The 21,337-nt window shown below is 39.0% G+C and overlaps 1 protein-coding gene across 3 annotated transcripts in view; it reads left to right on the top strand.

Annotated features, from left to right (window-relative positions):
- Positions 1 to 21,337, top strand: part of adamts17 (ADAM metallopeptidase with thrombospondin type 1 motif, 17) — a 216,145-nt gene that overhangs the window by 138,742 nt on the left and 56,066 nt on the right. For 2 of the 3 annotated variants that reach the window (XM_073811891.1, XM_065294289.2), the window contains 4 exons: positions 3,235 to 3,355; positions 3,539 to 3,613; positions 12,641 to 12,721; positions 18,614 to 18,771. In XM_073811891.1, coding sequence (XP_073667992.1) covers positions 3,235 to 3,355; positions 3,539 to 3,613; positions 12,641 to 12,721; positions 18,614 to 18,771 — 435 coding nt within the window. The remainder of the gene's footprint in view (positions 1 to 3,234; positions 3,356 to 3,538; positions 3,614 to 12,640; positions 12,722 to 18,613; positions 18,772 to 21,337) is intronic. The other variant, XM_065294290.2, reaches the window with a different exon arrangement.

The following is a 21,337-nucleotide window of genomic DNA, read 5'->3' as shown; positions in this document are numbered from 1 at the left end:
TCTTCTAGTGTGCAACGGCCTTAGAGGGATAGTTCAGCCAAAAATGATATTAAACCCATGATTTACTCATTCCGAAGCTGTCTGAGATGCATATGTCCATCGTTTTTCAGACGAACACATTTTCAGTTATTTACAAAAATGTTTTAGATCTTTCAGTTTATCAAATGTGAAGTTATGGGGTCCACGTCCTTCAAGTCCAAAAAATGTGCATCAATCCTTCACAAAATATGTAAATCCAAACGGCTCCGCGATGATATACAAAGGTATCCTGAGGGTAATCCGCGCAGTTTTGTTGTAGAAAATCCACATTTAAAACTTTATAAACGAATATAACTCGCTTCCGGTAATGCCGCCATCTTCGTCGTGTCCGCGTTCAAGATGAGAGCGTACGCAGCTTACGGAGGTTTCTCTGCTGCTGCTCTTTGCCCCCGCCCTTCCTATTTGTCGTACGTCACTAAGAAAAGTGCGTTCACTACCCTGATACTCTCGCCTGAATACAGAGGAGTCTAATGCTGTGTTTACACCAACCGCGGTAGAGGCGTGAAGCGTGAGTGATTTCAATGTTAAGTCAATGTGAAGATGCGTTGACATGCATCTGGAGGTCCCTCAGCGCGGATGAGGCGTGTGGCACGTTTCCGCCTCATTCGCGCGTCTTCTTCACGCGAAAGGCTCTAAATTAGCTTTGTGCCCGGTACGCGCGAATGGTGCTTTTTGTGCATTTTGCGGTTCATGCAAATTTGCGGCTGACGCCCGAGTTGAAAAATGTGAACTTTGGCGGAATTTCGCGCCGCGTTAACCAATCAGGAGCCTGCTTGCTGCTGTGGTGGCAACCCCGCTCGGAGTCACTCATTCAACCCACGCTTGATATTGTCCGTGAGTAGTCACCCAGAGCTATACGACACAAGTTTTTATTTCTATAGAGGAGAGAGGAATTAAAAGGACCTTGCTTGGAAGAGTGTCAGTTAGGACATTGGGCAACCTGGTAAGTTGTAAAACACATTTCACTTTTGAGCCACGTGACGTTTATCGACCCAAGCCGTTTATTTTCCCCCTGTAGTAAGGTTACCAAATACAAACCGGTAACTCTCTCGATAAATGCACAATCTACATCAGTCATCTTGCAAACAGGAACTCCCACAAGAAGCAGAGTTTGCCTCTGACGCGCGTGAAATGCTTGCTTTTTCTGCGCGTCTACTCCGCTCTACACCCGCGAATGCATTCAAACTGTTCGGCGCGGTAGACGTGATTTTGACGCCTGAAACGCGGTTGGTGTAAATGCAGCATAAGATAGTGGCGCTACTGCAAGGTAGTTATTTTCGATTATAAAGTTTTGAATATGGATATTTCTACAACAACACGGATAACCCTCAGAAGACCTTTGTTTATCATCCTGGAGGCGTTTGGATTTCTTTGGGATAGGATATATACAAATTTTTTGGACTTAAAGGATGTGGACCCGGTAACTTTACTGTTAAGCAGCTGAAAGATATAAGACATTTTCTAAAATAACTGAAAATGTGTTTGTCTGAAAAACGATGGACATGTGGATCTCGGAAGGCTTCAGGGTGAGTAAATCATGGGTTTAATATCATTTTTGGCAGAACTATCCCTTTTACTCTGCCCCTAAATGTCATGTTAAACAAAGCAAACTTTAAAGGGCCATTCACATAATAACGATAATTGTAAAAAAGTCATTTTAAAAATTGTTTTACTTGGAGAATAGCGGCGTTCACACCACAACTGATGAACGATAAACCATTGACAGCCAATCAAATTTTTTTATTTAAAGTGCAAGCGCATTTGAAATGGCAGATGACACTGTGTACACTGCAAAAAAATGACTTTCTTACTTGTCTTGTTTTCAGTAGAAATATCCAAAAATTTCTAAATCAAGATGTATTTTCTTGATGAGCAAATTACCTAAGAAAATAAGTCTAGTTTTTGGACAAAACATATCAAATTTAAGCGAATTTGTCCTTAAAACAAGCAAAAAAATCTGCAAATGGAAAAATAAATTTTTTGCTTAATTTTACTTAGGGTGACCATACGTGCCATTCTTCCCGGACGCATCCTGGCCAGGATTTTGGTGCGTCTTCCGGAAGTCGTATTTGTTGACTGCATATGCCATTCAGTTAAAACATAAGACATGCAATCGTAGTTTTATTCTTACCTTAAAATGTAACGGTTGCTTTTCTGTAATAATAATAATAATAATCCTCTATGAAGTATGCAGTTGACAAATACGACTTTTTGAAAGACGAAACCGAAATCCTGGCCAGGACCCGTCCGGGAAGAATGGCAGGTATGGTCACCCTATTTTACTTGTATTAGGTAAATTCAAGAAAAAATTTATTATTCCATTGGCAGATTTTTTTGCTTGTCATTTTTTGCCGTGTAAAAGCTCATTGCTGAGGTCTATTACATAAAATTACCTCAGGTGTCCAGTGATGTTTCAGTGAAATTGGCTTCATAACATTTTTATTTGACTACAAAGACTATATAAAAAATGTATTCACTGGTCAGATACGCAAAATGCAGGGTGTTAAGAACATCTGCTGGTTATAGCCACTGTAAATGCAACAAGAACAGCATATTTATACATTTAATGACATGTGAACAATTACAAAAGTTTTTGTTAAAGGAAACTGCCCCTCGCAAGCTAATTACCATAAAGTTATTGTTTTGTGGATACTAATATAGTTATCATTACAGTTAATGTAAGTGGCGCCTCGTGACTGCTCTTCTGATGGGCGCAAATTCAAAAAATGTGTACAGAGTGTCATGTGAATCATGTGCATCACGTGTTTTGTCAAAATAAGTGCCTGCTGCACATGCATCAAAATTGTTTATGATAAAAGAGACGCTCACATTCACAAAAAACACGCAAGACACCAACTTAACATTAAACTCTGATTACGTATGAGGTTAAGCGAGTATCTGGCAAACGCAAGCGTCTTTTTTATCATAAACCCTTTAGACGCATCTGCAGACACGACTAACATTTTGAAGTTACGAACCACACACATGACGGGCTACATACAGGTTGTGACAAACTTCGCATCGTGTACCCTCGAAAAAAGAAGTCACTGGCCACAACTGGTTAACGTTATAGTTATCAATATAATGTGAACAGCCAGTCAAAGCTGCGAAAAAGCACTTTTGCCGCAAATGTATGGATAAGTAAGACTAGTATTTATGTGGTGTTTGGTTCCCTTTCTAAATGAACTTCTTTAGAAAATCGGATGTGACAGCATTATCGGTTCATCCGCTAAAGAAGATCGGTGCGGTGTCTGCAACGGGGACGGCAAGTCGTGCAAAATCATCAAAGGAGACTTCAACCACTCCAGAGGGATGGGTGAGTGCAAAGAAAAAGAGGCACTTTTTTCTTATTTTTATATTTGCTTTAGTGCATCATCGGGCCTGTTTATGGTTATTGCAGCAGTACATGTAGAATCAGTCATGCCTCCTCTGACAGACCCCCACAGGATATCATCTCAGTTTGTTTTTAGTTTTACAGTTTTGGTTTTGTGTCTCTCAGTCCCCCGTAGCCATTGTAAGAAGGTTTCTACGTGTGTGATGTCGAAACCCAGAGCTGTTCTCAAGTGTTTCTCATGTAAGATGCATGGCTTGCTGTGCATGTGTGCAAAGCTGTTTTCATCCAAACTACTCTATAAGACTGTCAACCAACTACTCAAGCTCTATTAAACACACCTTTAAGCTATGAGATTTCACTTTCTTCTTTAGAAGCCCTGGATTCCCAAATTGTTTAGCAAAACCCCTAGACAAAAATATATAAAAATGTGTAACTTTAGCTTCCAAGATACTTTCACCAATCTGCCAGACTCGTGTGTGCTATTACTTGTTTAACAAATTGTATTCACAGTTTGGCAGTAACTGATGATCAAATATTGTATACTGGAGACTTACAGGCCCATAAAATATTAAATTATACCACCCCTGCCCAAATTTTTTTAAACCTACTTTGATCTGGATTCGGACACAGTGCTGTTGCTAATGAGGCCAGTTTGGTTTGAAATTTCAGGAAGGGATGCAGATGAAACTTTTGTCATGCCAAACAGCTCTTTTGTTCCCCTTATCCTCAGCTAAGGAAGCAACCTCCAATCACTCTTGGGTTTTCCATCATACACTAAATTCAGTCCGGATAACTCCAAGGTCACTGTGCCTCCTAAAACTGCTTTAATTCCAGATGTCCCATTGGACAACTGCTCCTCTAGCTTTAGGCCATTATCATCTATACAATACTGAATGTCAGAGAATGCATGCAAAGGCATACAGGGACCAAACCAAGGACAGCAAATTTTGGCACCAAGGACAGCCTTAGGTTCAAACCAAAATACTGGATGCACACTATATGATGTTTGCTACAATATCGAAGTTAACAATTTCTTGGTGACATGGTCGTCAAGTGATTTAAAAATTCTGATGTCACAGCACAATGGCTTGCTTAGCAAATTTCAATTAGCTATAATATTGACAGCAACAGTCATATACTTAACGGTATAAATCCATTGGTATAAATTTGAAAAAAAAAAATCTTGTCTCTTTGCTGCAGCAATCATTAATGTGGCAGACTGTCAAAAATAGTACCGTGTTGAAGAAAATGTTATAAATTATTTTGCAAAGAACACTATGATGCAATGATGCCCACAATTCGCAGGTTGAGTACCAAAAGTTTTGGTAGAGATCAAAAGCTGGATGAGGCTTTTAAAACTCTCTCTCTCTGGGTAAAGGTGTGTTTAAAAGAGCTTCAATGGATGCATGTATGCCTTTGTCTCACTCTTTTCCTTTTAAGTGCTTGGGTCAGCAGTGACCGTCCGAATTTGGTTCCAAAAGTATTTACCCCATTTATTTTCTACATAGGGATTTGAATACTCATTATTTTTAATAAAGTTTCAAAATTGAACCAAATCAAGCAACTCAGAAATAAAAAAATTTATGAATAACTTACCTAAATCAGAAAGTAGCTACAGACACTCTAGTATATAGAAAAAATATATAATATATAATAATATAGAGTATAGGAGACTGCTCATGGTTTCCATAGCAACAACAACTTCTTAGGTATATCACTCTTGGGTAACATAGTTCTCTGGAAATTTGGCTGCTAACATAACAAATATTTTTTTAGTTTCTCTATGAAGAATATGAATGGGATTTTTACTTCTGGACCTGTCACTCTATTAAGGTCACACTAGATAAACAGAGTGTATTTTCAGAGTGTATGTATCAAAATAAAAGCCCTCCTAGAAGAAGTACCAAGCAGTTTTATACCACTCAGTGATTCAGTCTTTCTCAATTTCTCTGTTTTGTTAAACTCAGATACTTGTTAACCAGATTGTTTACGCAAAAACATGATCGTTTGACCACTGATGTATGTAAATTAAAAGACATGAAGCTATATACATTTCCTATACTGAATGCTAAAATACAGCTACTAATATCTTTACTATTGTCTGATATCATAAGATCAACCAAAATGAACATTTTGTCATCACTCCCATAACCTTAAAGTTTTTACGACCTCATTATTTTCTTTGTCCGAAAAACAATATGATACCCATGCTTCCAATTTTTGTATGACAAAAGTTGACAAAAATGCCATATAATAACAGTACACGCTATAGAGACAGACCACAGCGCATCATAACCTGAAAACCACGGCCACCAGGAGGGGAAAACAATCCATCTGTCTCCATTGACTTTCTATTGCGAGAGGCCGTCTCCTTGTCATTTCTGGCTTATAACAAAAAACAGAATAATGCCTAAAAGCTGCTGTGTGACAGGATGTACAGCTTACAAGCCAAAAAACAGAAATATATTTTTATAAGCTGTCGACCCCCAAAAACAAGCGTTTAAAGACACAAAAGTGGAAACAGGCAACTTTTCATAGTACTTCTATTAGTAGAACTGCGCCCACTAGGGGGAAACGTAGTCAGTGATCCACTTTTTTCTCCTTAAAGGCTGGGTTTTACAGCAAGCCAGCTTATAAAAACTTATTTCTGGGTTTTTTGGCTTGTTAGCTGTACACCATGTCACACAGCAGCTTTTATATGCTGCGTTTACACCAGCCGCGTGAGTGATTTCAATGCTAAGTCAATGTGAAGATGCTTTGACGCACGCCTGGAGGTCTGATATTGTCCGAAGCAGTCACCCGGAGCTATACGACACAAGTTCTTATTTCTATAGAGACAGGAATTAAAAAGGACCTCGCTTGGAAGAGTGTCAGTGAGGACATTGGGCAACCTGGTAAGTTGTGATACACATTTCACTTTTGAGTCACGTTACGGTTATCGACCCGCGCCGTTTATTTTCCCCCTATAGTAAGGTTACCAAATACAAACCGGTAACTCTCTTGATAAATGCACAATCAACATCAGCCATCTTGCAAACAGACAACCGCATTGCACTTGCTCCTCTCACAAAATCGGATTTTGCCTCTGACACGCGTCAAATGCTTGCTTTTTCCGTACGTCTACTTCGCTCTACTGACCGCGAATGCATTCAAACTGTTCCAGCAGCAAACTAGGCGCGGTAGACACGATTTTGACGCCTCAAACGCGGTTGGTGTAAACATAGCATAAGGCATTATTCTGTTTTTAAGTTTTATCTGTAAATACGTTTTTATAAACTGTCGACCCCAAAAAACGAGCGTTTAAAGACACAAAAGTGGAAACAAGCAACTTTTCACAGTACTACTATTAGTAGAAGAGCCCCCTCTAGAGGGAAACGATGTCTGTGATCCACTTTTTTCTACTTAAAGGAGCATTTCACCCGTAGAAACATGAATCTTTATTGAAAGTGCGTCATATTTGTAGTCGAAATGTAATTTCGAACTTGGTGCCTGTTTGACCGAGAAAAGGGGTGTTTGTAGTCTCACCCCTTCAACAAAGATATCGGACTTCCTGCTTTCAATGATGCAAAATGATGATTTTTACATCATTGAAAGAAGGAAGTGCAACACTGAAATCTGTATTTCTCCTGTCTCAGCGGCAACTGAAGAAATTATGCTTGACCATTCAAAAACATGACCGGGGTTCTAACTATACAAAGCTTAATGCAAATGGGTGAAGTGTCCCTTCAAAGGCTGGGTTTTACGGCTTGACAGCTTATAAAAACATATTTCTGGGTTTTATTGGCTTGTTAGCTGTACATCCTGTCACACATCAGCTTTTAGGCATTATTCTGTTTTTTGTTATAAGCCAGAAATGACAAGGAGGCAGCCTCACGCAATACAAAGTCAATGGAAATGGTTGGGCGTGGGTTTCAAATTAGCATAAATGCGCTCTGTCTCTATAGTCTTTAAAAGACGGTTATTGACTTAAAATCGTCTGAAGCTTTTAAATCAAATTCGATATTTTCTGAGAACCAATGCCTTGATGTTATTCTCATAAAACCCTGCAACCATTTTTAAACTAAACATCTACGCTAGTGACATTTTATAGTCTTTCGCTATAACTTCAAAAAGTACACCATTGCACCTCAAAGAAACATATGTATTATCTCAATCTAAATTATATTTTAGGACTTATTTTAAAGGGTACTGCCGCAGTACCATTTATTGACTGTTTCTCAGTAAGCAGTATACATCCATCCATTTACCTTGTATGGCATTACTCCGATAAAAATATTCAGATGTTCTGCCCGAAATATCCTTTTGTGTTTCATGGAAGAAAATGAGTAAACGATGACAACTTGTTCATTATTGGGGGAAACTATTTCTATCTTAGAACAGTCGACATTTGTGTTACGATAGTGTTTCCTGACATTTCCTGCATTTTGCTCCGTCTTTCAGGAGAGGCCAATAAACCTTTGGAAGAAAATCTATCGCTAACGTTTCCTATTATCAACTCTCTTTGTTTTACGATCAGTGGACAAAAATGAAACCTCTTACTTTCTTAAAAAAAAAATCTGACTGAATTTGAAACAAAGAGTCCAACATATTGAAGTTATCCTTTATCATACACATGAAAGTGGTGGAAATTAATGTGTTTCTGCTCTGGGGTTGGTGTTTTTTATGCTAATATCGAGCTGGAAATCCAGGTGTCTTGGGTTCGGTTTAATATTGGTTTGTAGGGGTGGTGGTGGTGATCTTTCACGTGTGGAGTGATATCTGCATGTTTGTGATTACATCAGGAGAAATACTGCATATGTAAATCAGGCTTGGTGCAAAGTGTGGGGCAGTAAAGAAAAGCTATTTATATCCTGAGAAAGTAAAAGCCTCCAGCACTTTACAAAAACTGCTTCAGGCTGGCATACAAACCACAGCTCATTGATCTCAATCTGGGTCACAGCACCTTATCTCAAGCACTTTCATATGGGAAATCTTTAAAAAAGACCACAGATCACGGTATCAATGGTGCTATTGAAATAGTCCAGTTCTGGCCTTTAAAAGGAGATGGACTGATAGGAGTCGTTCAGAATACAGAAGCACCATCAGCTATATGTGAGCTATTATTCTTTTTTAAAGGCCCTTTTCCATACCCAGCATGGAAAAAACTTTAAGCAATGTCTAGATAAGGTTAATTCTTAATTTGGACACTGTGTATACTTAATAAAACAGGCGATTTGTTTTATCATTACTGCCCAGACACTTTGTGGCACCAGTGGGTCGGAAGGGGAAATTGTGTGTCTCAGTGGAAAATCCTGGTTCCATTCAGAGTTTACCATTTTAAAATCCAAATCAACTTATTATAATGTATATTAGCTTCACAGTCTAAAACCCTTTATCAGTGTACAAATGCTGATTTATTTTCAACCCAGCGTTTTGTCAAAAATGGACGAATGCAACACGTTGGGTTGTAATGCTGGCACGTTGGCTGTACAATGCTGGGTTGTTTTAATCCATTGTTGGGTCAAATATAAATATTTTCTGTGTTAATTTGCCCCAATACCTGGGTACCATTGTACCATTCTCATCCAACTGATTGAAAATAACCCAGCATTTTTTGGGGTATCAGGGCCCCACAAAAAAAAAAGATTTCAGTTTCACATATTTAAAAATAATTTAAAAGTCAAATACACTGCTCAAAAAATAAAGGGAACACTAAAATAACACATCCTAGATCTGAATGAATAAAATAATTTTATTAAATACTTTTTTCTTTGCATAGTTGAAAGTGTTGACAACAAGATCACACAAAAATTATCAATGGAAATCAAATTTATCAACCCATGGAGGTCTGGATTTGAACTCACACTCAAATTGAATTGGAAAACTACACTACAGGCTGATCCAACTTTGATGTAATGTCTTTAAACAAGTCAAAATGAGGTTTGGTATTGTTTGTGGCCTTCACGTGCCGGTATGACATCCCTACAACGCGTGGGCATGCTCCTGAAGAGGTGGCGAATGGTCTCCTGAGGGATCTCCTCCCAGACCTGGACTAAAGCATCCCCCAACTCCTGGACAGTCTGTGGTGCAACATGGTGTTGGTGGATGATGTCCCGAATGTGGTCAATTGGATTCAGGTCTTGGGAATGGGCGGGTCAGTCCATACCATCAATGCCTTCCTCTTGCAGGAACTGCTGACACACTCCAGCCACATGAGGTCTAGCATTGTCTTGCATTAGGAGGATCCCAGGGCCAACTGCACCAGCATATGGTCTCACAAGGGGTCTGAGGATCTCATCTCCGTACCTAATGGCCGTCAGGCTACCTCTGGCAAGCACATGGAGGGCTGTGTGCCCCCCCCAAAGAAATGCCACCCCACACCATTAATGACCAATCGCCAAACCGGTCATGCTAGAGGATGTTGTAGGCAGCAGAACGTTATCCACGGCATCTCCAGACTCTGTCACATGCTCAGTGTGAACCTGCTTTCATCTGTGAAGAGCACAGGGCGCCAGTGGTGAATTTACCAATCTTGGTGTTATCTGGCAAATGCCAAACGTTCTGCACGGTGTTGGGCTCTAAGCACAACCTCCACCTGTGGACATCGGTCGCTCAAACCACCCTCATGGAGTCTTTTTCTGACCGTTTGAGCAGACACATGCACATTTGTGGCCTTCTGGAGGTCATTTTTCAGGGCTCTGGCAGTGCTCCTCTTGCTCCTCCTTGCACAAAGGTGGAAGTAGCAGTCCTGCTGCTGGGTTGTTGCCCTCCTACAGCCTTCTCCACGTCTCCTGATGTACTGGCCTATCTCCTGGTAGCGCCTCCATGCTCTGGACACTACGCTGACAGACACAGCAAACCTTTTTGCCACAGCTCGCATTGATGAGCTGCACTACCTGAGCCACTTGTGTGGGTTGTAGACTCCGTCTCATGCTACAAATAGAGTAAAAGCACTGCCAGCATTCAAAAGTGACCAAAACATCAGCCAGGAAGCATAGGAACTGAGAATTGGTCTGTGGTCAACACCTGCAGAACCGCTCTTTTATTAGGGGTGTCTTGCTAATTGCCTATAATTTCCACCGGTAATCTATTCCATTTCCACAACAGCATGTGAAATTAATTGTCAATCAATGTTGCTTCCTAAGTGGACAGTTTGATTTCACAGAAGTGTGATTGACTTGGAGTTACATTGTGTTGTTTAAGTGTTCCCTTTATTTTTTTAAGCAGTGTATAATTGTATACCTGTACATTTATTTACTTATCATTTGTTAAGACAATTGGCAATTTTAAATTTCATAAGAATACATACAGTACAGCCAAACGGCCACCGGCAGAAAATATATATTTTAGGGACTGAGGGCGAATTACCGGCCCGATCGGGGCAAGTGACAATACTGTTTACGGGCCTGAGCATTTCTCACGCTGGTCCTTTATGTGAGCCCTAAGTATGCAAGAACGCATCATGGAGCGTGCAGGCTTGAGGCTAAGCGCACTCTTCAAGACAGATTTTTGCTGTCCTGTGCACTTTTACTATTCAAATTGGCCGTATTTTTTTTTTTAATCACCTTTTTTATATTTATTTTTTTATAAATAAATAAATGCTTCAATCTCTAATGCTGCATTTACACCAGCCGCGGTAGAGGTTGTTGGACACTTGAACATTTGAGTTCACCCGCTTCATTTGCGCGTGAAATTCTAGTCATTCGAGAGATTCACGTGGAAATTTGCGTCATGGGAGGGGCTTCTGCGACTCCGCTGAGACTTCTTGTAATCACGTCACTACTACAGCAAGGGGCTGATCGGTTAACGCGGCGCGGAAATCCGCCGTACTTCAGATTTTTCAACTCACGAGTTTCCCACGGCAACACTCAATTCGCTCGTTCCGCACTGCACCTGCCGCGCGTTCCGCACCATTCGTGCCGTGCTTACCGCGTGTACCGCGCCGCAGGATGCCTAATCGTGTCTTTGCATTGACTTAACATGTAAATCACCCGCGCTTGCCACCTCTACCGCGGCTGGTGTAATGCAGCATAACTGTGGGTTTATACCGGACGCAAGTTCAATGATTTGCGTGAGTAGATTACATACAAAGTCAATGCAAAGACGCGATCAGAAGCGTTCTCGCATTGGGCGATGTGAATGACCCGATATGGGCGGCGCGTTTGCCGTGAAAACACGCGCTATTTGCGAAAATATTTAACTCGGGCGGAAAATTCCCATGACTCGAAGTTAAATCCCGCGAGTAATCTAGAGTGAGTGTGGTGTGTACCTAGCATTAGAATTAGTGTTCAGGCCTGTTAGCATCTTGCACTGCTCCAAACTAGCTTAATGTTAGCTTACCGTGCATCTCATTGTCTTCATTCGTTGTACTCTTTCTTGTTTTAAGGAAAGTTTCCAAAGCTTCCACTTTCATTCTGTGGTTTTTAGCCTTCTATTATCAAATTTTATCTCTTATTTTTTACTCGCATTAGTATCTCCAACAACTGATGTAATTTTTTTTAAAGAGTCAAACATGCACTGCAAGTGGGGCTGTGAGAAAATAATAAATGAAAAGCAGTAAGGCTGCGAGAATTGTCCCGATTAGCCAATCTGGGCCTGGACTGTTGTTTTTAGTGCTCACTTTTCATCATACAATTATAAAAATCACATTTTACTCTACAATATTTCCCATTATAGATGTAAAATTACAAGGTTCCCCAGCAACAGTATGCATGATCACAGTTTCATTGGTTGATGCTCACTGCTGGTCTCTTGCTCATCAGAGACGGTGTGCACACATGATTTCAAACCATTTTTAATTTACCGTAGCATATGCGACAGGTCCCATCATTTAATTTACAGGCACAGCTGGCTACAATCTGGTGCTTTTTGTAAAACATGACCGGGAGAAGAGCTTCTGTCTTGTGGTGTGCAGTAGACTTTACACCAAATCTGGTGTGAGGCACAATCAATTAGGAGACTACTGACGGTGTGGAGCATGTTTTGCTTGTCAGGTTTGAAAGACCCAGACAATTTAGCCATGTAAGCCTTAGTTATGATTTAAACATTTTGTAATCATTGTGAATGGTCTGCTCTGATTGGACAGGGAGGACACACTTTTTTATGTGGACACACACTTTTGTTCTATATGAACTTGTTTTTCAATACAATGGGAAGTTGCTTATCTACAATTGCATACAAACATGCGCACACAAGCATGCATTTGTATGCACTATTGTTAAACATTGATGTTCTTGCTTTTCCATCTCTCTTTCTATCATTTCCTTTTGTTTTGTTTCCTCCTCAAAGGTTACATCGAGGCAGTGGTCATTCCGGTGGGAGCACGGAGAATCAAAATTGTGGAGGACAAACCGTCCCATAGCTTTCTGGGTAATTACTCAACCTGTTGCCATAACAACTGCGTTCCAAATGACCACACAAATGGATCTCATTGAGACTAGACTCAGCAGAACAGGAACTGGATAATGGCTTTGACTATGCCAGGTGTTTTGCTACACTGTGACAAATGACTTTTCTCCGCTGCAGGTGACTTGTGAAGCTGCTTGTCACAATAATGATTTATAACACCATGAGATGCGTATTGTAGATGTGTATTTGTAGATATGCAACTGCAAACACACAATACTAATTAGAGGACATATTTTAAGTGGACCAAATACATTTTAAAGAACTTAAAGAATACAAAGATTCTTATTCCTAAAATAGGCTTTAGTACTAAAATAGGCGTTTATATTTTTCCATTACATTTTCCTTTGTTTAAAACATTCACCCAGACGTCATCTTGACAGGGTTTGTGAAACTGACTCTATTTATTGGAACTCATTTAATGTTCTAAATCCTGTAAAACTTAATTAAGACGTGATTCGTCTGGCATATTTATGGTAATGCAATCCATCCTGATCAGTTAGAGGTTTTGGAAAGGACGCCTTCAGCTTTCAGAATTAATGTGTCCTGCCATCCAACTTCAAAACAGTAATACTTGGCAAGTCATAATAACATTTTACACTCCATATTCTTAAATAAACATCTCTTCTCCCAAGGTTAGTATTATTTGATTGCCTGGGTAATAAGTTATTAAAAATGACAGGCTGTCGTAAATCACAGACTTCATTACATTGTGAGATTCAGACAAATGAGGTTCTTTATTCTGGATAAAAGCAGTAGTTTTGTTCCAATACCTAGTGAACTTTATAGGCAGAAGCTGTTTCAAACATTAAGCTGCTTTCCGAGGCATAATCACATTTTTTTTCATGAATAAGGCAATCGCAGAATGCATTGTGCGCTTTACTTGAGGAATGCTTTTTGTATGGCACGTAGAGATGCTGCTTTTGTTTTTAGGTTAGTCATTTCTGTTGGGATGTTGTCTTAGGCGCGTACATCAAAGCGTTTAAACGCAGCTGAAAACGGCAGGCGGACGCCGACTGTGGGAGCTTGCCAACAGTTTTTTAGCTAAGTTCTTTGGTTTGCTAGGATACTTCTGATTTGTTAATCAGACGTTGACTGATGCGGCGGTTGGTTGTTGTGATATTTGTCTCGCCCCTCTTCCACTGTGATTGGACGACCAAGTAAGAAGTGACATTTACAATTTTCAACTCTGAACAATTTTCAACTCTGGGCGCATAAAGGTGACATAGAATGATTGAATGGGGTATTTATCCTTTTTCTGTGATGTGACATGTAGATAAAAAAGTTTTTGTTTGGGTCTGTAATGCCTTAGAAGCTTCCTAAAAACCTCTCTCAGATAGCTTTATTAGCGTGGGGGATTTTAAACAAGTGGTTTTGCACCTATTTGGCTCCCCCTACTGGCTTAACTTGCAATCTCATTACTGATTGGCTGACTTTGCTGCCACTCAAAAAATTTAGCCAATTATTTTAAAGTGGAGGGGCAGTGAGATGCCTGTGATGTCATAAGCATCAGTTTTTCAGATTGGGCCGTTTTCTGGCTGACATTTCTAAAAGAGGAATTTCTATGAGACTGAGATGTTTAGCATGTCTAGCACTTTTTGTATGTTCGTGAATGCGGGTAGACTACCATTATTCAACAAAGACAAGGTAAAATGGTTTTTCATTCTCTGTCCCCTTTAACACTCAGAGTGGAAAAACGCAGAGCTTAGCGCAGAAAAAACACCAGATGCTGTCAATTTTGAAAAGCCTAGTGCTTCCATTGGAAAGAATTGAAAACATACACCAGCTGGTAGTGTAAACGCTTTGGTGTTCTAGATACCTTAAAGGACATCTACTACTGCAGTGATTCTCAAACTTTTTTTAGCTTGTGTACGATAGATTTCTTGTGTAGAACGCTACTTTATTGCTTTATGTAAATTTATAAAAGACACAATCTGCAGAATGTACAGGGCATGACACCATTAACGCTACCTTAATAAAGCATGTTGCCATTGCCATGATGAGAGTTGAGTATGTGCGCTCAATCTGCACAGACTGCTTAAACTTTGGCAACAATAAAATAACTATAAATTGTAAAACATAACCTGCCAAAATGGTTTGTGATTTGACATTGTTACGCAATAGCTGGACACGAATTTTAAAATTTAATTCACAGCAACCCTGTCGCAGACCCCCTTCTACCCCCATTTTCAAAAACTCATCGGATCTACACGTATCACAAGTTTACACCCCTGGTTATATGACCTTTTAGTTGTACAATGACAACGGTTTAAGATTTTCATGTTTATAGACTCATTGTTGTCATTGTTGATTCATAAAATATTTTATCTTGTGGAGGGCAGTCTGGAAGTCAGAAATGCAGAAATGTGCCAATTTATATGTGCGGGGGTGTAAATATAGCATTCAATTATGGTTTAGTCTGCTATCTTTAGTCAGAGGACAGGAGATAATTTTGAATAACAGCCAAAAAAAATGTACATGAAGTTTTATGAAAGCAAAGCCCTCCTCTCTAAATCAAACCAGTTTAGTGTTTTTCAGCAGATAAGGTCGACACAGATAAGGCCAGTGCATATATTTTATTGTGGCCCCATTACACGGTAAATGCTGGGAACATAGGTGAAGAAAGATATGTTTTCTGTGTTAAAAGTAACTTCAAATTTCAACCCTTTTTTACACAATCTATTAAATCAATCATCAAGAAGAACTGACTTTGCACCTCTTTTCAGGTGCAGGTGCTGTTGGTACTGAGTTAAACTTTTGAAATAATACGATATTCAAGACAAGTTAAGTGCCTGTCCTACAGTTGGACTACCACACATAATGTTAAAATCACAGTACTCATAGCACCTCTGTCAAATCAGGGATTTGTTCTTGCTAGACATAAAAGACAAGAAGTGATTGACGGGAGTGTTAGTGTTAATTGGCTAGACAGTGAGAATGATGAAAGACAATCAAAACAACATTAATTGTTTAAATTTCATAATAACATTAACAGTTTCTACCACATTACCAGTGGTGCATGCAAGCAATTTCTTAATTTGTCCTACTATTAATTTGAATACACCTAGGACTCTAAAATCCATGTCATTTAAATTCATTAGTTGAAAGAGATCCTTCAAAATAGCTTTATTGTAACTTACAGTTGTGGTTTGCACTAGATGTCTTCACTGGTCCACTTAGAGCCGAAAACCCAGGGTCCGACCCAAGACCCGAGCAAATTCGGGTCTAAAAGTTTAATGTGTGCCTCGGACACACGTCAGGTATATTATTAGTGGGATCAGGTCTCAGGTAATTTAAAATAAATGTGTTTTTGCCAAAAAGACAAGAGAAGACCCGATCTATCTGGCATGTGTGCATGGCGTCCTTTTCCAACCCCTTCTTTGTTTGCCAAGAGTGCTTGTGACATTGTGTGGCTGGCAGTAGGTTAATTTTTGTTGAGCCAGACCTGTCAGTCAATTTTAGCTGTCATCTTGGTGTCGTTGTCAGAAAACAAATGAAAATAAAAGAAGCAGCGGGACAAATGGGTTGCAAGGCCACCAGGGTTTCTTTCTGACTGTTGTGTGCGTGGCTGCAGAATTGGGTTAAAAAAATTGCCACTGGGTCTGGTCCGGCTGTGCCTCATAAGCCTTGAAAAGTGAAGCCTCTGGCTCTTTGATCGCCCCCTGGTGGCTGGCTGCAGTACAAGTCATAAACCCCGCCCTCTCCATTCAAACGAATGGGACTCGGGACTCTACTGTAAATAAAACAAATATTTACTCTTCCAATAAAAGTTTCCGAAAGATGGTTTTGGTTCTTTTAAGTAGTTTTTATCACGCTTGTATATGTTCAAGTCTTCATTATTGTGGTAAGTTTCATTTTAGCATGTAATTTGATGCAATAGAAACGGGGCGTGACGTTATGATTGGCGTGGTCGAATTGGTCGAGCGGGTGTTTGGGCGGAACTTTGATACCGCGGCTTCGCCTCTGGCTCCACGGACGATTCCTTCTGCGCATGCCTTGGCTCCAAAGTTTTTACGTAACATGGCGGCGACCGTGGTCGGACATTTTTGGCTTCAATTCATTACACTAGTGGGACGCGACGTCGCATCGTCCATCTTTTTTTACAGTCTATGGTCTGGTCAGACTCAGGTCTTTTTTTCTTGCGTTTGTCTCGGGTCGAGGCGGGTCTTTCTTTAAAAAAAAATTTATGAACATCGGGTTCGGGTAAAATGTGATTTGGGTAGGGATGCTGCGATCGATCGACCGCAGATCGGTATCGGCTAATAACGACATTAAATTACATGATCTGTACTCGCTAAATTTGCCGATCTCATGGTCCGATCTTTGAGTTTTTACGTTTGTCATCATAGGGCTCCTGAATGCGGCTACAGTTAGAGAGCATTTTTACGTAGTGCAAGTATTTTTATAACCCGTTGCTCATGTGCGATGGGCAGATTTGGTCTTCTCTCATTGCTTTTACAGAGATATGTGTATTTTCCAACCTGAGATAGTCCCAGAATTTTTTGCAAATTTTTCCGTGGCATTCTCACGGATCTCCGCATTTTTCTGTGGCCCTGCTACTAACTGTTTTTTTCCATGGCATTCTCACGGATTGGTTACTTAACTGCTTGTTCCTATTTTCAAACCATTTTCGGTTCGGTTTAGGGTTAGATTTGGTGTTTGCGTTAGTATGTCACTTTAAATATTGGTTTATTCTGATGTATTCGTTTATATTTTCTAAACTTTAAACAATTGTTGCCTGGCGTTGGGGTTAGAGTTGGGTTTGGGTAGGGATGTCATTTCATGTAAATCTAACCCTAAACTGAAGCGAAAATGGTAAGAAATAGGACAAAACAGTTGAGTAACCAATCCGTGAGAATGCCGCGGAAAAAGACAGTCCGTAGCAGGGCCACGCAAAATGCGAAAATTCCGTGAGAATGCCATGGAAAAAAGAAGCAAAAAATTCTGTGACTATCCCACGGAAATTCTTGAGATCAGGCTGGTATTTTCTAAGAGGACGCGCTCCACCAAAAGCTTTTATGCATAGTGATCTACTAAATTGAGAAACGCTACAAAGCGATTTTTCCTAGGAGGCAATAATATGCAAAGTGGTATGATAATGATATCTTTTCAGTTTTAAGATCCTAATTTTTCAATTAAGATAATCATTTAATCATTTTAGGAAATCTTAATGGCAGTGTTAATAGCCAAATAGAAAACATATATTGGGTGTTAGGCAATATAAGCATTAAACTACTTGAATCTAAAATACCACTGCAAACGAAATGCTTTATCTGAAATGTGAGCTTGCAGTCCGAATTGAATGTAATGGCAGAGGTATTGTATTATCTTTCCTGGTTAAAGTCAAGAGCAAATATACAGTGCATTATCATTACCTGTACTTGAAGTCATGTACTTGAAATTGATGAATACGTATAAAAGAAATAAGTGTAAAATTGATTACATATTTTATCATAAGGTACGTTGTTGTTAGCGTTAACTGTATTTAAATTAGAGAGCATGTATTTTACAAATATAACCTTTTTGAAATTATCTTTTCGTAAGGCACAATATGTAATATTTTTTGCATTTAAATTTCCAAAAACTACTGGCACAACATTATATATTTAGTTCACATGTGTACTTACATTATCCCAAATGTTTTCTGCAATGTTTGAATGCAGCGATTTTGTTTTTGCATGAAGACCCTTGCGGTGAAAATTACATATTGTGCCTGTAAGAGAAAAAAATCTAGTAAATTTTTAACTCTTTCCCTATGCATTTTGATACTAGAAAACCACTGTACCATCAGTTTTGTATTGTGATGCTTGTTCATTTAGATAAATATACTTCTTCATTTCTGATTGGCTGGTTTAGCCTTGAAGGACTCCAGCAAACGATCCATAAATAGTGACTGGAAAATCGAGCTGCCTGGAGAGTTTGAAATTGCTGGTACTACGGTCCGATATGTGAGGAGAGGACTGTGGGAAAAGATGTCTGCCAAGGGACCTACTAAGATGCCACTTCATCTCATGGTAAAACTTTAGGTCCTAACACACACCCCCTGGGAGACACTGAGCTTTTTGTCAGATGTTGATTAATGAGGTGCACTCAAGAAATGCAATACGCAATCTATTTTGTTTCCGTAATACGACATGATTCAGAATTAAACACAGATTGAAGAAAAATTGTAGAACAAAACATATTGGGCAGGATTTTATTAATTGGCTTTATGCCCAGCTGCACTACTTCCTGAACTTCAGCCAGCTCCTTGTTTCCTGTCTGCGATTATTGGACAAACTGATTAATCCAGGTGTGCCTGACCTCAGTAGTCACAACAACAATAATCAGACACACCTGGATTAATCAGTTTGTCCAATAATGGCAGACAGGAAACAAGGAGCTGGCTGAAGTTCAGGAAGTCAGATTAATGCACAATAATGACATGCAACAATAATAAAAATTTGTCAATTATGATTTAATGTTAAATTTAACATTACATGTTCTTAATTTTTCTTCCTCACCATAAAGAGTTTCTTGCAAGTGGCTTCCAATGATCTAAGAAACCTAAGACATGTTCACGATTAATACAAGATGCTGTTTTATATTTGGAAAACATTCTAGCCTCCATCCAAAACAAATATATGAAATGAATGGAAAACAGGACGCTTGAAATGTTTTAAAAGCATTAATGCAGATGTTTTGGAGCCACAGCTGAACCTGGAGCCTTCACCTTTACGAACATCTGGAACTGCTTTCCACCTATTGCGCCCGTGCGGACATCATCTGTGATTATGACGTCATCTTGCGTTAGTGCTTTGGTAACACATTAAATCTCGCTTTCAAATGAAATGCAATCCTCTTAGCACATTGTTTCAGTAAATATCTTACCGAATCCCTTGACGATTGGGTGCATAATCTCCAGTTCCCTTCGCAGTCAGAAAGAGTTTAAAGGAAAAGGTTTGTTTAGTCTAGAATGCCAGAAGTCATCCTCAGAGATCCCTAATAGTACAATTAAGCAATGAAACAGGCTTTAAAAGATGCCAGCCGCTGAGAAGTTTTTTGGCACACTGATGCCCGACTTCAAACGTTTTGAAGGTGCTTACGTCCTCGCCTAGAATATTTTAGCGTAATTGGTAATGTGCCTTTGGTCAGCTTAGAGACTGCTGACAGAAGTTTTTGTCTGACCTTGAATGAATAGATGCAAAATATTCCAAAAAAGTTTGCAAGATAATTAGGTTAAAAAAGTAAACATTAGCCGTGCACAATTAATAGTTTTACAGTTCTTAGACATTTGAGTGGCAGGCTGTATGAATGGAAATGTTTTGTAATTTGAGGGAAATGTCACAGCATGTCTGGTTCAATATCACCCAAAAATTTAACTTAATTTAAAAAGTTTGTTTTTCTTAAAGAAAATAAAGGTAGATTTAAGGTTATTACAGCAGTTGCCATTGTACTACACATTGGCGTGCTAGTTGTAGTATTGTAGTAAATGTGCGCTGTTGACTTTGGAATATTTATGTTATTGTCGTGACTTGTGACAGTTAAAATCTGATATAATGGGTGATTCTCACGAAACCATTGAAACACCACGGCACTAATGATTTTAGCTATAAAATGTGTAATATAGTAATATTAAAAAGCATCAGAATTAACACAATACTGTGTTCTACCTTGCACAATGTGTGATTTCAACATAAGAATTTATAATTTGTCAATTTTATCTCATTTTCTGCTGAAATTCTCATTACCGCAATGTGTCCGGCTGTGTTTGAACATGTGTTATGTTGTAATTTAATCAAATTAACACAAAAATATTTAGAAAAAAAATTAATGGATGTTTTGCTAGACTACTTTAGATGACAGAAAAAATATTTACTGAATATTCATGTATAATAATAATGAAGAAAAATTAGGAAAATTATGTGTCCATGCCTGATGTTCTCATCCTCCGCAACACTTTTTGAGAACAGTTTAAGCACACATACAGAATTTTAATAAAGTTTGATTTTGAGTGACCAAACACATGGACCAGTTACTTCAAGATGGCTACCAGGTAAGATAATTTTTTTACAGTTAATTTGAAATATTGTCTTGTCAGAATGCTTACACGACATTTTGATTATCATTACCGCAACAGATGCTTATTAAATGTTAATTTAATTAATAGAAGCATAATACTTTGATTTTAAATGCATGTGCAGAATCTCCAAATTATGTTCTTTCAGGTTTGTCATGTCATTTTGAAAATATGTCAGTGTTGATGTTTTCTGACTGTTGCGGTAATGAGATTTTTTAGGACTAATTTTTTTAATTATGTTACAAAAAGTGTTAAATGATAAGTAAAAGTGTTTAAATTAATGTTCCCATTTACTCCAGACTTTGTTTTTCAATGTCTGGTGGGGAAAAAAGTAAATTTAAGCAATTTTTACATTTTCATGCTTGACATTTTTAAAACCAAGTTTTCGTGAGAATCACCCATATACTTATGGGTAGGGCCTACACCGTAGCCTCTATGCCGTAGGCTACACATCAGTTTTCATTTATACTTCTGCGTTGATGTTCATGCAGACGTGCAATTACATATGCAGATTGCTAGTA

The sequence above is a fragment of the Paramisgurnus dabryanus genome, chromosome 2 (genome assembly GCF_030506205.2).
Source record: "Paramisgurnus dabryanus chromosome 2, PD_genome_1.1, whole genome shotgun sequence".
Taxonomy (NCBI): domain Eukaryota; kingdom Metazoa; phylum Chordata; class Actinopteri; order Cypriniformes; family Cobitidae; genus Paramisgurnus; species Paramisgurnus dabryanus.
This window is presented reverse-complemented; position numbering and strand designations above follow the sequence as displayed.